General features: G+C 42.6%; 1 protein-coding gene across 3 annotated transcripts in view; it reads left to right on the plus strand.

Annotated features, from left to right (window-relative positions):
- Window positions 1-15,554, plus strand: part of UHRF2 (ubiquitin like with PHD and ring finger domains 2) — a 73,880-nt gene that overhangs the window by 43,233 nt on the left and 15,093 nt on the right. For all 3 annotated transcript variants that reach the window (XM_044446874.1, XM_044446875.1, XM_044446876.1), the window contains 4 exons: window positions 787-973; window positions 2,681-2,804; window positions 4,029-4,136; window positions 8,081-8,185. In XM_044446874.1, the coding sequence (XP_044302809.1) occupies window positions 787-973; window positions 2,681-2,804; window positions 4,029-4,136; window positions 8,081-8,185 (524 nt within the window). The remainder of the gene's footprint in view (window positions 1-786; window positions 974-2,680; window positions 2,805-4,028; window positions 4,137-8,080; window positions 8,186-15,554) is intronic.

A 15,554-nucleotide genomic window follows, 5' to 3' on the forward strand; every position in this document is an offset into this window, starting at 1 on the left:
CAGTCAGTTCCATGGATACAGTCTTCAGATTGTTTTATTTTAAAGGAACAGGGGTGAGACTACCAGCCCAATGTTCATGATGTTATACATGGTGGTAGGATAATGAACAGTGTTTCTCTCACATGCAAGTTTTAAGACTTCAATCACTGACTCTCAACAGCCTTCAAGTTAGAACAAGTCCAGAAACACAGGACAGTGTTGAACAAATCCCAAACTGTAAAAAAACATTTATTTCATGTATTATGCTTTGGTGACTCTGTGTTGGGAAGCTAAACCTGACTTGGAACTTCACATGCCTGTCAGTAAAATACCCATCAGATAGATAATTTTAATAAAAAAATAAGAAATAAATACTGGGACAGCTATGTATAAGATATCCCCCATGGCTTCAAAATTTGCAGAAATTTTACATTTGTTCCATGTTTTAAAGAAATTGATTTGGAAGATTAGTAGCTGAGGAGAAATATATGAACACTTTGTGTTAAACATGGTGTTCATCATTCTAAAAGAAAAATATTTCATTATTCTGAATTGTTTAGTTTTCCAAATTTTTCAAAGAACAGCTACAAAATTGTCATGGGGAAAGTCAAGAAAAGTATTCAACATTTGATTGTTTATTTTTCTCCAGGCTATCAGTCTCTTGTTGTAATTCATAATATTTCAGAATAAATATTTTGTAAAGTATGGCTTAATAGTAGGTTTGTTTTATTATCTCACCTTTACATGGATTAAAATCTGAGTTGCTTTGTAATAGAGAATATATGTTTTTCTTCTTTGTCTTTTTAGGAAAGAGTGGTCCTGAATGCAAGCATTGCAGAGCTGACCCAGATAAAGAATGTCGATTTTGTTCTTGTTATTTGTGTGGGGGAAAACAGGATGCCCATATGCAGCTTCTCTGTGATGAGTGTAATATGGCCTACCACATATACTGCCTGAATCCACCTTTAAGCAAGATACCAGAAGATGAAGACTGGTAAATAATGCAAGATATAATTCTTTCCTTGTAAGATTGTAGGGAGAATTATTGAGAATTTCAGTTTTATAGAAATATAACCATTCTAATTGATCCTTAACATGAATGATATATAGTCTAAGTTTATTTCAGATAAATGGACTTTGCATCAAAGGAACAGATGGACTATCAGAATTTTTTTTTATATTCTTTGAAGCAATTCTGAGATGGTTAATATTTTATTCTCAGATGTATTCCCCTACAGCTTAAGGTCATTTAATACAAATAATCACTCCTAAGTACCCTGTTAGTGTTTAAAGATTGGAAAGAGGTTAGATTTCCTCCCACACATTTTTAAAGTATGCTTATAAATGAGATGAGGATTGTAATCCATGTTAGCAGTTGTGAACCATAGGAATTCTTGCAAGTTGATGAATGTATGACACAGTAAACAAAGTATTATATTTTCTGCCTTTGCCATGCAAGAAATTGAGAAGTGAATAATCTCTCTGTGTTAGAAAGACTGTGTTAGAACCATCTGTAAAAAGCACTGCTCTCAGCAGTCCAAGCTTAATAGTATGTATCTCAGGGACCTATGTGTTGCTCAGTTTATAGTGAAATCTTCAGTGTGTTTACTGAGAACTTAATCCAGCAGCATTCCATTGGTGTTACTCCCAAGTAAGTGCGCACAGGATTGTAGCCTTAGTTACGCAGATTCAACTGAGTATAAGTTGATTCTCTATGTCTACATCATGAGAAACATTGGCCTGTTTAGAAATGGCTGTCTAATCACTAGCTATACCTAAGTATATTTAATCACAGGTAAGCACACCATTCTTCTTGAAACAGCTGGCTGGCCTAATTGCCTACCACCTAAAGAACTTCAGCTATTTGATAACAGTCACAACTACCTTTAAGTAAACCTACATGCCAGTAAACATACCAGCATTTCATTTGAAACAGCCAGTCCAATGTCTTTTATGTTTTATCCTTTAATATTTTCAAAGGGGTGTAGATGTGTCTACTAAAGCAGCACTTGCAATCCACCTTTTTACCTGTAGAGAATGATAAGCTCAGACTCTTCTGTTCCATTCTACTCCAGAGTTCCACAGAAAGGTTCCTTCAGGTGTTGGGGGGACCTTGCTGAATGGAATGGACTGAGTCACAGGGAAAGGGAAAGATAAGGACTGCAGAAAGTAGGGCAGTAACACCTTGTGCTCAAGGGAGTGCTTTTCGGTTGCTCTGGAAGCTGGTGGGTAGAATGGGATGTACCCTCTCTTGCAAGTAGATTCTACCTGTCCATTTGGTGGATGAATCCAGCCCATTGTTGGATGGGTAAACCTGTCCTGTGCTTAGGTGCAAAGGCGATGTGACATGCCTCCTACCCTTCCCAGCTTCAGCATAGAAAGGAGGAGCTTGTTTCTATGCTTGCTGAGTGCTCTATTGCAGAGTTATACAAGAGTTGTGTTTAACCCTTGAGCTTGGCCATGATCACCACACCTATTCAGGGGCAAATAGGCAGAATGCCTGCTGGCATACGCCATGGCTCACTGTGCCTTAAACAACTACAGTGAACTGTTTGGTTAGGTGAGCTTTACCAGTGAGGGAGAAATCAGGCAATAAAATGCAACGGGGCTGTAGTGCCGATACATACCGATTCATCAGCTCTATTCTGGCTTATTTTTCATGCAGTAGTAATTATTTGTAAAAAAATACCAATCTTTTTAGGTACTGTCCTTCTTGTAAAAATGATTCTAATGAAGTTGTGAAAGCAGGGGAAAAGCTCAAGCAGAGTAAAAAGAAAGCAAAGATGCCATCTGCTTGCACAGACAGCCAGCGAGATTGGGGCAAGGTAAAAAAAACATTTAGAAACAGGTATTTCCTTGTGTTCAGTTTAGACTTGCATACTAGAATATTATGCATGTGCATGTGCACAAAAAACACAGAATATGTGCCTTGAGAGTGCTCTGATCTAATTACATACATGTTATTCATCAGTTTCTTGAGTTTGTCTATTTGATTAATTGATGAAATCTGCACAGGTATTCATACCACTAAAATCATTTCAGAAGCGAGAAAAAAAATACAGAAAAATTCCCTGGTGCAAGAAAACATCCAGGTCAAGATGGACTATTTGTCCTTACTGCTTGGGGCAAGGCAGGAATCGCTTGCCCAAGAATCTTGGTCTTTTTCCTGGAGACAGCAGCTTCTCTTTTCCAGTTCCCTTCTTTGACCAGGACAACTGTCTTCTCAATGTTCCTGATTTCACCTTATATTTTTTCTAAACATCTGTTTCTGAGTCCTCAAGCACTTGCCTCTATTTTCACTGCTTTATTCTCCGCCATGATTGTGTCTCTTTTAATCTTAGTTGAACAGGATTTAAAATAATTTAATCTGATAAAAAGTCCTTCTTGATACATCAGGAAGCATACTTTAAAAAAATACGGTTACTCTATAGAAACTGTAGATGGCAGACACATTCTCAGAAAAGACATTCTCCCTTCACTTGAATAGGTGTGAATCCTCTTTTAAGAAGACACCTATTGCAGCACATAAACACACCATCTAATGCAAAGCATTTGAAGGTTTGAGTGACATCTGTGGCATGATTCAGTAAGAGGCTGCAAGTGAGCTAATAAAATGAACTGTAATCCACATAAGTCATAAGTTTTGTTGGTGGGAGGTACATGTGTCCTATGAGATTTTATCCATCCTGTTCTGGCTGGGAAATACCTCCTCTGAAAGTCATGCTATAAGTAATCCAAATAAATCTGTCTAAATATTTAAAATAAACAAGTACATTGAGTTGCAATGTGAAATATTCACTGTGTTTTTCATCCTATTATTTATATGTAATATACGTATTACTGTGAAGTTCTCTCATTGTGTACATTCTAAGTAGCCATTTTCAGAGTGAGTGAAAGCCACTATTTGTAGAGCAGTGACATTTTTCTCCAACAAGAGCTCATGCTCGGAGTGGTGTGTGATGGGGTTGAAAGAAGTACTGTAGAGATGCTGCACTGTATAAAGTTTTATAACCTTTTCAATTGATCACTTGTCTGCACTGTTTCTGTAGGGCATGGCTTGTGTTGGTCGTACTAAGGAGTGCACTATTGTTCCTTCTAACCACTATGGACCTATACCTGGAGTTCCTGTTGGAGCATCTTGGAAATTCAGAGTGCAGGTATGACATACATAGAATTTTGATGGCATATAGTGGTGATAGGTATCTTGTACCTTTGCAGAGGTTTTGGCCTCCAACTCAAATCAGCCTGCATAGCCAGTGATGAGAGATAATGGGAATTGTAGGCCAAAATGTTTGGAGGCCACAAGTTACCCAGTCCTGGTTCATAGTCCAAACTTTTTTTTCTTTTTCCTTCTCATATTATTTTGTGGCATATCACAAAAGCCATTCCAGTTCATTTTCTGTGCAGAAACAGTCAGATTTTGTAATAATATAAGCCATGATCCAAAAATTTGAACAAACGGTGGGCAAGTGGCTGTACTGTATTGGAGCCAATTTCTTTCTTTCTGTTTTTTCATGTACTGGGTCTCATTTGTCTGTTAGCAAGCCCATCCTCATATTAATAGAACTCTGCACTCTTGATCCTGAGCTGATTTTTAGAAAAAAGCTTACTGCACCTTTCATTCTCGAGTAAAGACCAGGATCCAGATATTATATGTCTTAGTTTGAGGCTGTCACAAAGGATGGCATACAAATGTCTTAAATAAATCAATAGTTTGGGGTTCCTAGAACCTTTAAGGATGGTGGGCATATTTAAAATGTGGAGACTGTCGTAGGTACTCTCACAGCTGATTCAGTGAACAGTGCCAGTCATAAAATGATTGTTGCTCAGACAGCAAACTGGCAGAAGTGGGGTCTGAGCACAAAGTTACTCTTAAAGCCAAAAAAATGGCACTGGGAGGGGGCAACACTTCACTTTGCAGCTAACCTCTTAGTTATTTTTTGTTGTTGATCTTTTAATTAGCAAAGAAAAAAAATTGAAAGATAAGAGAGATGGGAAGTCTGGCAGCTTTTAAGAGAACTGTCTGCAAACACACTGGGGCCTATAGCACCACACTGGAGAGCCTGCACTTCAAAGAATCATAAGAGTAGTTCAGTTGGAAGGGGCCATGAAGGGCATTGGGTCCAACTTCCTGCTGTTACATGACAACAAATTAAACCATCCTACTAAGATGACTGTCCAGTTTTGCCTTGAATGTCTCTAGTGTGGGAGAACCCACACCTCTCCAGGCAACTGGTTCCACTGTTGTATTGCTCTGACAGTGAGGAAACTTCTCCTTATATCTTGTCTGAATCTGGGTTGTCGCAACTTGGATTGATTATTCCATGTCCTACACTCTGGTATCAGCGAGAAGAGATCTTGACCTTCCTCTTTGTAATACTTTTGAGGTACTTACAGAGGGATATCATGTCCCTCCTCAGTCTTCTCTTCTCAAGGCTGAACGTGCCCTGTTCTCTCAGTCTCTCCTCACAGGGCAGTGTTTCCAAACCCTGGATCACTTTTGTTGCCCTCCTCTGGACCCTTTCTAATTTTTCTGTCTCTTTCTTAAATCTTGGTGCTTAGAACTGGACACAATATTCCAGATGAGGTCTGACTAGTGAGGAGTACAGGGGAACTTCTACTTCTCATGATTTGAAGTAATACTTCTGTTAATGCATTGCCAAATAGCATTTGCACTTTTGGCGACTGCATCGCGTTGTAGCCTCATATTTAGCCTTTTGTTCACAACAACTCCAAGGTCTTTTTCAATTCTGTTGAGCCACGTATTCCCCATCTTGTATCAATGTGCTTGGTTTCTTTTTCCTAGGTGAAGAACTTGACACTTGTCCCTATTGAATAGCATTCTGTTACATTCAGCCCCGCATTCACGTTTTTCAAGATTGCCGTGGATCCTTAGGCTATCTTCTAGGGCAGGGGTCCTCAAACTTTTTTCACCAGGGGGCCAGTTGAAAGGTGCCGGTGCTGGGTGTGGGCCAGAAAGATGGTGCCAGCGGAGGGGGGTGGTGCAAGTGGCAAGGAGGGACGAGGCGAGACACGGGCAGAGAGGGGAAGCGAGGTGCAGGCGGGCACGCACACGTGGTGAGGGGAGGCAGGGGCAGGCACACGCCACGAGGCGGGCCCACAAGGCAGCAGCTTGCTCGTTTGGAGATCGTTTTCTCCAAGCGAGCAAACTGCTGCCTATCTGCGCGTGGGGCGAGGTGGGCGGCGGCAGGCACACATGGCAGATCCAAATGGACATGGTGGGCCGGATCCAGCCCCTGGGCCGTAGTTTGAGGACCCATGTGTTAGGGTGTTTGCTATTCTACCCAATTTTGTATTGTCTGCAAATTTGATTATCCTTCCTTGTACTTTCTCATCTAAATCCTTGATAAAAATGTTGAAGAGGACTGGGCCTACAACTGAACCCTGCAACACCCAACTAGTTACCTCCCTCCAGTTTGAAAGGATGCCATTGATGCCACTTTGTTTCTGATTTAGCAGTCGATTTTGGATTCACCTAATGGTTTTTTCATCTAGTCCACTTTTTGCTAATTTGCTTATCAAGTTATCATGAGGCACTATGTCCAAAGCTTTCCTAAAGTCAAGGTAGATTATGTCCACAGTGTTCCCTTTTTCCATTTGGGAGGTTACTCAGTCAAGAAATGAGATTAAATTAGTCTGACAGGATTTATTTTTGATAAATCCATGTTAACTTTTATTAATCACTGCATTTTCTTCAAGATGCTTGCTGACTGATTTTTAAAATAATTTGCTCCAGAATTTTTTCAGGGATTGATGTTGGACTAACTAGACTGTAGTTTCCAGATTCATCTCCTTTCTCTTTTTCAAGATGGGGACAAGGTTAGCCCTTCCCCAGTTGGTCTTGCACTTCCAAGATTTATTCCACTAGCTCCTCCACTAGCTCTTTTGTGACTCTGGGCTGGAGTTCATTGGGCCCTGGAGATTTGAACATGTTTATTCCATCCAGGAATTCCTTGACTTTTTGTCTGTCAATCTTGGACTGCCATCTCTCACTTTCAGCTTGTACTTCCTCTTTGTTGTAGATTTTCTTGTGGGAGAAGACTGAGGCGAAGCAGGAATTTTGCACCTTCGCCTTTTCCTTGTTGTCTGTTATCACACTTTAAATGGCTGGTCACATTTCTCTTTCACGTGTCTTTTGGTTTGGATGTATCTGAAAAGGTCCTTCTTGTTGTTCATAGTATCCCTTGCTGTTCTTAGTTCATTTCCTGCTTTAACCTTCATGATGTTGTCCCTGCAATTCTTTGTTATTTGTTTATATTCTTCCTTTGTGGACTGACCCTGCTTCCATCTCCTGTACATGTTCTTTTTTTCTTTCAGGTTTAGGTTAACTTTTTGTGGAACCATGTGGGCTTCTTCTGTTGCCTTCTACACTTGTTTCTTGATGGAATTGTTCATAGTTGTGCTTGGAGAAGCTTCTTTTTCAAGATTTCCCATCCCTCTTGGACTCCTTATCCTTTAAGAGTGAGTTGCCATGGCACCTCACTTACCATTTTTCTGAGTTCGTTCAAGTTGGCTTTCTTGAAATCCAGGGTACAATTTTAGCTGCAGTTAACCTCTGTCTCCTTTATAACTGAGAATCCAAGTATTGCATGGTCACTTTCCCCCAGAGTTCCCGTGGCTGCTATTTTGTCCACCGGGTCATCCCTGTTAGTATTAAATTAAGGATAGCTGATCCTCCTGTTTCTTCTATCTTCTGCTGGAGGAAGTTGCTGGTGATGCATGTCAGGAATCTCTTGAAGGGCCCACGGTTGACAGAAATTGTCTCCCAGCATGTATCAGGGAAATTGAAGTCCCCTGTGACGACTACATCATTCTTCTTGCAAACACTGGCAAGTTGTTTTTCAAAGATTGCATCTTGGTCCTCTTCTTGACTGGGTGGTTGGTAACATATGCCAATAACTTGTTCTGTGCACTCAGGTTTGAATGTACATTTCTTGAACTGAAGACCTGTTCTGTGTTACAAAATACTTTTGAAGCTGACAGGTTCCAAAAGCAGCTTGCAATGTATTATGAGAATGCAGATTTGTACTGGTAGGTGCATTTAAAAACTTGTTTTAAATAACTTTGTTTTATTTTGAAGGTGAGTGAAGCAGGTGTCCATAGACCTCATGTCGGTGGAATTCATGGACGTAGTAATGATGGCGCCTACTCCCTCGTGTTGGCTGGGGGATTTGAAGATGAAGTAGTAAGTTTCATATCCTAACCATTTTATGAGTGTTGTGAATTGATTTAATTACTATAATCCATGTTACCCAATAATTTACATTAGTATAACTTAAATTATTACTAATACCATTGATAGAAATGTTTTAAAATGTGTGTATTACTGATTTATCTCTATATCAGTAGGGTCTCATGCTGGGAGAGGAGAGAAGAATAGAGATTCCTACACTTGCAGGGAAAGATGGGGAGGCGGGCTCAAAATAACTCTTCCCACCCCACCTTAAGACTGACTGTCCATGAGAGCCACAGGAATACTTCCCTCTCACTTGGGGATACTCCTGGTAGTTGGAGTGTGCAGACCCTAGCCCTGAGCAAGATGGTGGTTTAGTTGCATTGACTGACGTGGTTCAGTCAGCACAAGGAGCTGCAATTCCCTTCCTCTGAAGAGTTGCCTTGAGTGAATGGAGATTAAACTGTACTTTCCCCTTCACAGGCACTGTGGTGATGTCCGAGGAGAGGAAGAACTGGACTCAGAGGCAGTGTGCCAGTTGGTGTGCTGTATCTAAGAACAAGCTGTTTCCCTAACTGTTGTTGTGGGGTGAAGGGAGGCTGAGGGATGCCCACATCCTTCCCCCTAGTGTTGGGTGTGGGGGCTCAAAGCAGGCATTGGTACTTGGGAATTGTGGCAGAAACAGCTCAACCTTAGTTCTTTTTCGCCCATCCTATACCTCCACAATTCATCACACTATCTGCCTTGCAAATTTCTGAGGGGCCCATACTTGCATCAGACATACTCATTAAAGCTAATAGTATTTTTTGTGCATCTTCAGAAATTGGAGTTTCTTTGCATAGTAAGTTGTCAGAGTCTTCTGGGAAGTAGTGTCTTCACAAATCTGTACGTGTGAAGATCAGAACTGCATGTGCTTATCCAATTCATGTTTCTTCCCACAGTGCCTCAGGCCAGAAATGCAAAACTACTCTGTAGTGCCTTCACAATAGGGTTGACCATGGTGTAGAATTATTTTTAATACCGGCCCACAATTCCCATGCACATCATGTTGGTGACAGTGTACATGTCACATGCACTTAGAAAAGAGTTTGCATATGGAAAGTGTATCAAATGTTGTCCCTTCTGTAGATGGAAGGCTTTGATCTAACAGGAATTTCCATGAGCAGGAAGTGAGGTGGATAGATAGGTTAATTTTGCAGTTTCCCACTGTCTATCACCCCTAGCACTGTTCCCTTTGAGGCAGATTTGGTGAAGGAAGGAGGAATCAGCAAAATAAATAAATAAATTCTCCTTCCACCCCTCTTTTTGCTTGTGGAAGCTTCCACTGGATCGTAGAGCCTTCTTTTAGGGGAAGGGACACAGAGTACAACTTTCAATATATTATTTTGCTTTTAGTCCAACTTACTATCATCTTAATACATGTTCAGTATTACAATACTCCTGTCTTTCCAATATAATTAAATTCATTTATTATTCTTATACCCTGCCTTCCTTCAAAGATGGAACTGAAAGTCTTGTACATTGTGTTCCTGGGCAGATGAACCAAACCTAGATAGTTTTAGCAAAGTGGCTGGATCATATGCCTTCAGAATATACAGGGTGCCTTTCACATTAGGCAAAGGGTCACTAACATGGCAGCCTACATCTGGGTGTATTACTCCAGCATGGGGATCGCATAAGCAAACGTTCTTCTGTACAATAAAGAAAGAAAGAAATCCTTGTGAATAGAAAACTAACAAATTGGAGAAGACTCCCTGCTATCCTTTTTTTTTTTTAATGTGTGGAGATTTCTGTATGGAGAAGATTTCATACATTCACTTGTAAATTCCTCCAGTACTCTATAGAGGTCGAGACCAGAAACAGATTTACCATATCAGTAAAAATAGGGTCTCAGTTTGGATGCAGATTAAGAGACTGAGAAATGACATCATGGAATATGCAGCTTATTTCTATAAGCATTGCCATTTGTGGCAGGACCTCAGGCTGCTCTTCTGGTGTAGCACCTAGAAGCAGGTGTTGGGAAACATTTACAACTCATAAATAGAGCAGCAAGCTGTTCTGCAATGTGATGAATCTGTCTTTGTTTCTTTTCCCTTTCATGAAACTGGTCATGGTTTGTTTAGGCATAAGCTGTTTTCGACAATCAGAGTAATGTTTACACCCTTTTCTCCAGCTCTGTACCATCAGGAGGAATTCTGAAGCATGCTTCAGGTGAACGATAAAGCAGTAAGCAAAGTGTTAAGAGTTGTTGTTAAGAACCATTAGTAAAGAAAATGAACTAAGCAATTCCAGTAGCATCAGAATATTGTATATTCTTTGCCAACAACACTTACTCAGCTGCTGCCACTGTGGGAGTTTTTCTCTAAAGGTATGGGTGACTTTTGGTTGGAGAAATTCCATCGGAAAGCTTGTGGTGCTGAAATATTACTATACTGCTAGAAAGAACTGAAAATATCAAGATGCACAGCCATGGCCCAATACAAAGAGTGGCATTTGAATCTAGCGTGTGTGGTGTTTTGGGGGGTTCTTGGGGACGGGTGATAGTGACATTCATGTGAGGTTAGCAAGCAAAGTATTTACATAGTGGCAGCTCCTTAGTGAAAGGTTATTCCAAAGAAGCAAATCAAACTTTTGTGCACTTAAATGTTTCCTTGCTATAAAATTTTCTTATAAAAACTCTCAGCCACCACCAACATCTTTACTTCCATATAGACCTAGTTCACACCTAACAGCCACCAGTATGCTTTTTAAACTGGGTGGTTGGGGCTGTGCAGGAATGAGTGCCAGTGAGTGACTATGTCCTGACTGCACACCCACCTTGGCTTTCTTTCTGCTTCGGTAAACAGTCCAGGTTGTGCGCTGAGTCGCTTGAAATCAGCACTCTTGAGTTGTTGAGGGAGAAACAACCCAATGTTTAACCCATGTCAAGTTTGAAACTACTTACAATGCAGAAGCTTCTCTGGCAAGGCTAAGCATGCATATCTGGTTACAGCATTTCCTCCAGTCTCTTACAAGTGGCCTATCTAAATTAGTTGAACAGAAAATCTCAGAGTTGCCTCAGGAAAAGATTATAGAAATCCCAGGTTGATTAACTGTAAAATGAGTTGCTCATGAGGATTTCAAGCATTCTGTCACCTGGAGCTGGGACAGGCATAGTGCTAGATTTGAAAGGAGTGGAAAGCAGCTGTCAGACTGCTCCTCTTCTTTTTCTTACAAATTATCCCAACCCACTCAGTTCTAAAGCTTTTATTTATAGATCACAAGGCTTGGTTAACCAAGCAATTACCTATAATCCCAAACCAAGGCCAATTTGCGTATGAAAGAGGAGGTGCTGACCCATTAATTCATCCTCCTATTCCCCATCCTTGCATGACTAGCATTGTTTCTGTTCTGGACCCATTTTGCTTTAACATCTGTAACTTTTTGCATTCACAAATTGAAATTGTCTAACATAGGGATCTTGGTAATTTATAGTTGTTACCTTTTAATAGGAAGGTTAATGGGCTAATTTTGTAATATGTTATAGATTTATTGGTCTTAAATATTTAATCATATGTCTTCTTAATTTAAAATTTATTTTTGTTCTCATTACTGTCAACTAAATATCTTCTCAGTGGGTGGGGGTTTCACAGCACACACAAGCCCGCCTGCGCATAAGCAACGCTGTGTGGTTTGGGCTCCCCACGGGTTGTTCTTCCCCTTCTTCCCCCACAGTCTTCCCGCCAGCTGTGTCAGGTTTTGCAGATGTCTTTGGAGCAGGATCTGCATCCTTGACTCCCTCACTTTGTCAGTGGCCTTTTTACAACAAGCCTCTTGTATGCTCAGTATTTGCTGGCCTCCTTTGGAAGGATTGCCCATTGGCCACCCACACCTGCTGATTTTCTTTTTTCTAAGAACACCTGTGAACCTTTCCATGCCCTTCTGTGCTTTTTATTAGCATGCTGCTTTCTCCACCTGCCTGGGTTGCTTGTTTCATTCGGCTGGTCTCTCCATCCCACTTCTCTTTCTAAAGTGTCTCTGGGAGAAGCAGTGCTCAGTGAAGGTCCCTTTGCTCACTATCCTTTCTACTATTGCAGCTTTGGTTAGAAAATTTCATTTAGCTCATTTCAAGTCTCCTCCAGCCACTGAGCACCCCACACCTTCCTGCCCCATTTCACTACCTGCTGTGTACTTTCCCTGCCAAAGCCTCCCCGTTCCACTCTTCCTACTATGCCCTCCATATAACTGTTAACCTGATTTTCCCTCAGGACAACTGCAGTGAAAGAACAACTAAAACCGTTTTTCCTTTGGAAAACACTCTTAGGCATTGCCTGTGTTCACACATAACGACAAGCCATGGCAGGAATGGCTTGTCGTTATGTGTGAATGAGGAAAGCATAGTGAAGTGTGGTCTGTTTGGTTGTGGTGAATCCCCACAGAGAACCAGCGGTCCCAAGATTTCGTGCTGCACCACTGCTTGCTTGTTATGGGTAGCTTCCCTGTTTCTGATTGCAAGTTTGGTGGCAAAAGCAACCGTGGCTGTTCCAGTCTCCATTTACTGCTGCCCTGTTCTGCCTAGCGACTGCTGAATTGCTGGCAGCAGGGCATGCTTGGCTGCCTTTGTGGTTCCTGTCTTCCCTCCTGGTTTCACTCCCCGGTGCCTGGCTGCCGCCTCACCTCAATCCCAGTCCTGCTCCCATGCCGCCTTGTCACCCAGGTGTTGCTGAAGTGCCTGTTTCACAAGGTGACCTGGCCCCTCTGCCACGGCAGCCGTGCCTCATGAGGCCTACTCCAGGCAGCCATCTTTCAAGACAGCTTCACAAGGCAGACACCTCAGCAAGGTCTCACAAGCCCGGGCTGGCATTGTGGAGAGGCTCAGCCCTCTCACGAGACAGACACATCAGCGGGCATCACAGTGAGGTAACAAGGCAGGGCAAACAGGGTAGCGAAGGGGGTGGCTGGGTATCAAGGAGTGCAAGTACATATAGGCCTAAACCTTTCTTTTATTGATATGAATTTCCCCAATAAAGTGTCTGAACATTGGGTTGTATGCCTGATCTGTGAGGCTATGATATCAAAAGTGGCCCATCACATGTGAAACAGCCCTGAAATCTGGCATAGCGCTATGTATCCATGTCCAGAATTTATGTCTGGACAGCTTCAATGCACAGCAATGTCCACCAGCAGATGACACATCTGTTTGCACTGAGTTGCACAGAATCCAGCAGGGACCTATGGTCTCCTTCTGGGGTGGCTGAGATTTGCAACCGCTACAGCCAGAAGAACCTTCCCACAGCCTGGGAAAGACTCAGGTAGATCTGCTCTGCACACCCCTTCCATCTGTACCCTGCAAGTGGACAAGGGCAGCCATTGCGTGACAGCGCTCAAATGCTTTGTGGCCATCACTGGTCAGTAAAGGCTTTTCCTGCTATGCCACTTGCTGCAGGAATAATTGCTGCTTCTTCCACCCCATCCAAGTACAGTACAAGATGAAAGGAACCATTTATAGCAATGGATCTGATGCGAAGAAAGGAGTGGAAAAAGAAGGGAACAGATGAAGAGGTACAGGAAATCACTTCTACTATTTTGCTGATCGTATATTAGAAGGCACAAAGGAGGGGGGAGGGACATCACCATTAGCATTGCAAGTAGCGGGGAATCCTTGTGCTGGAAGCCATGTGCTTCAGTCTCTGTCAGTTGTAGCAAGCAGGACTTGGTTGATACTTGACCAAGGCAGCCATTCATTCTGTAAAATGTACCTGTAGAGAAGTTTGCATTGCCTCTGAAGACAGTGAACAAGGTTTGTAATGCAAGGAAGCTTAGAGCTAGTAAGGAAGATTAGCAAGGATGTTAAAGGAAGGAGAGTAAAGTAACATTAAAAAGATACTGGCTGGGCTGAGAAGCATGTTTTTCTGTGTTAATACACCAAGAGATAAGGAAGAAATGAAGTGCTAAGCAGCTGGGGAAAGAAGATCAAGTACTTGTGTTCTGTGAGCCAAGAGAGTTTCTGAGCACCCTGGGTTCTGCATTCCGATCCTCCCATTCCATGTGAGCCTCCATCAAAGATCATGGTCAGTGATGCCTGCTATGCAGATATCTCTGAGGCCCTTCATCTTTCTAGGGTTCATGGGGGTTGCTCTTGCTTGCTTGATCTCTGCCACTTGGTATGGAACTGCTTTAGGGGAGACCAGTGGATGTGGTGCAGTGCCCTACAGGGGAGGACCAGAAGGATTTAGCAGGGGAAGAAACTGCTATGGAAGCACAGTGGGGTGCGGCATGCATGGTGGTTGCTCATGGTGGCCTTGCATTGCTTCTTGGGACGTTGTTGTCTTGTCTTGAAGCACATCCATTTGCCTGTCAGTGGCCTTCTGCCCTCTTGTGGCTTGCTGCAAGATGAGGTCTGAGGCAGCTGTGCCTGCCCACACCAACTCACTCAGCTTGTGGATGCTGTAACTGGTGGTTTGAGTTGACCAGAGAGAAAGCAGGCGCACACTGGCCCTTCCTCTCTCTCCCTTTCATTCATTGCATTGAGCAGGTTACATGTGTGCTCCACTTTTGTTTCAGTGGCATTCACGAAGTCCTTTGCCAGTTGCCCAAATGGTTTACACTTGTTTTGGAAACACTGCCTATTGAGTGCTGGTTAGTGCGAGCTTCTCCTCTGCTGATTCTACCCCTGAACTTTTGGATACCAGCTGCAGGTGTAGTGGTAGCTGCTTCAGCTGTACTTCTCTAGATGCATCCATGGGTTCAGCCTCGCCTCCCCTGCCCCCCCCCCCCCACACACACCTTGCTCTCTTGGAGAGCCAGCAAAAAAGGGATTACTGAGCTCTGTGAAGAGAGGCACCGAGTTGATGGCAAGGAGTGGTGACTCTGCTTCTGCCCTCACCTGGGATGGTTCATGGAGGACCTCAAGCTCAGTTACTGGTGGTTCTATACTAGAAGGCCTCCTTTATTAACCAGGGGGTGCATCATAAGCATGTTTAGATCTACAACCCTGTGTGCTGTGCATTACTGTCCACCTCTGCAGGCAGGCGCTGAGGCACTACCAGTGTTAGACGTCTTGGAAGCAGACCTCCATTCCTTTCCTGGGGAAGTCCATCTCCAACTGTGTTTCCATTGAAAATATTCCAGACTGCTTCCTGAACAGCAGCGCTCAACTCCTCAGTGACAGTGGGAGCATTTCTTGGTTAATGTTGGATCAGTCATGGCTTTCTTTTCCTGTAGCAGAAAGATGCTTCTTTCTGGGATGCTTGTATTGCAGGACTATATCACTGACAAACTTATATCAGAAGGTGGGGAGCCTTGTTTCTGGGGTAGCCGAAATGGACTTGAGGGACCTGCTGTTGGCTCAAAACAGAGGAGGGTCTTGAAATAGTAGCTGGAAGGCCATGTCTTAGCATAC

This window comes from Varanus komodoensis, unplaced genomic scaffold, assembly GCF_004798865.1.
Source record: "Varanus komodoensis strain SLA01 unplaced genomic scaffold, ASM479886v1 scaffold5, whole genome shotgun sequence".
Classification (NCBI taxonomy): domain Eukaryota; kingdom Metazoa; phylum Chordata; class Lepidosauria; order Squamata; family Varanidae; genus Varanus; species Varanus komodoensis.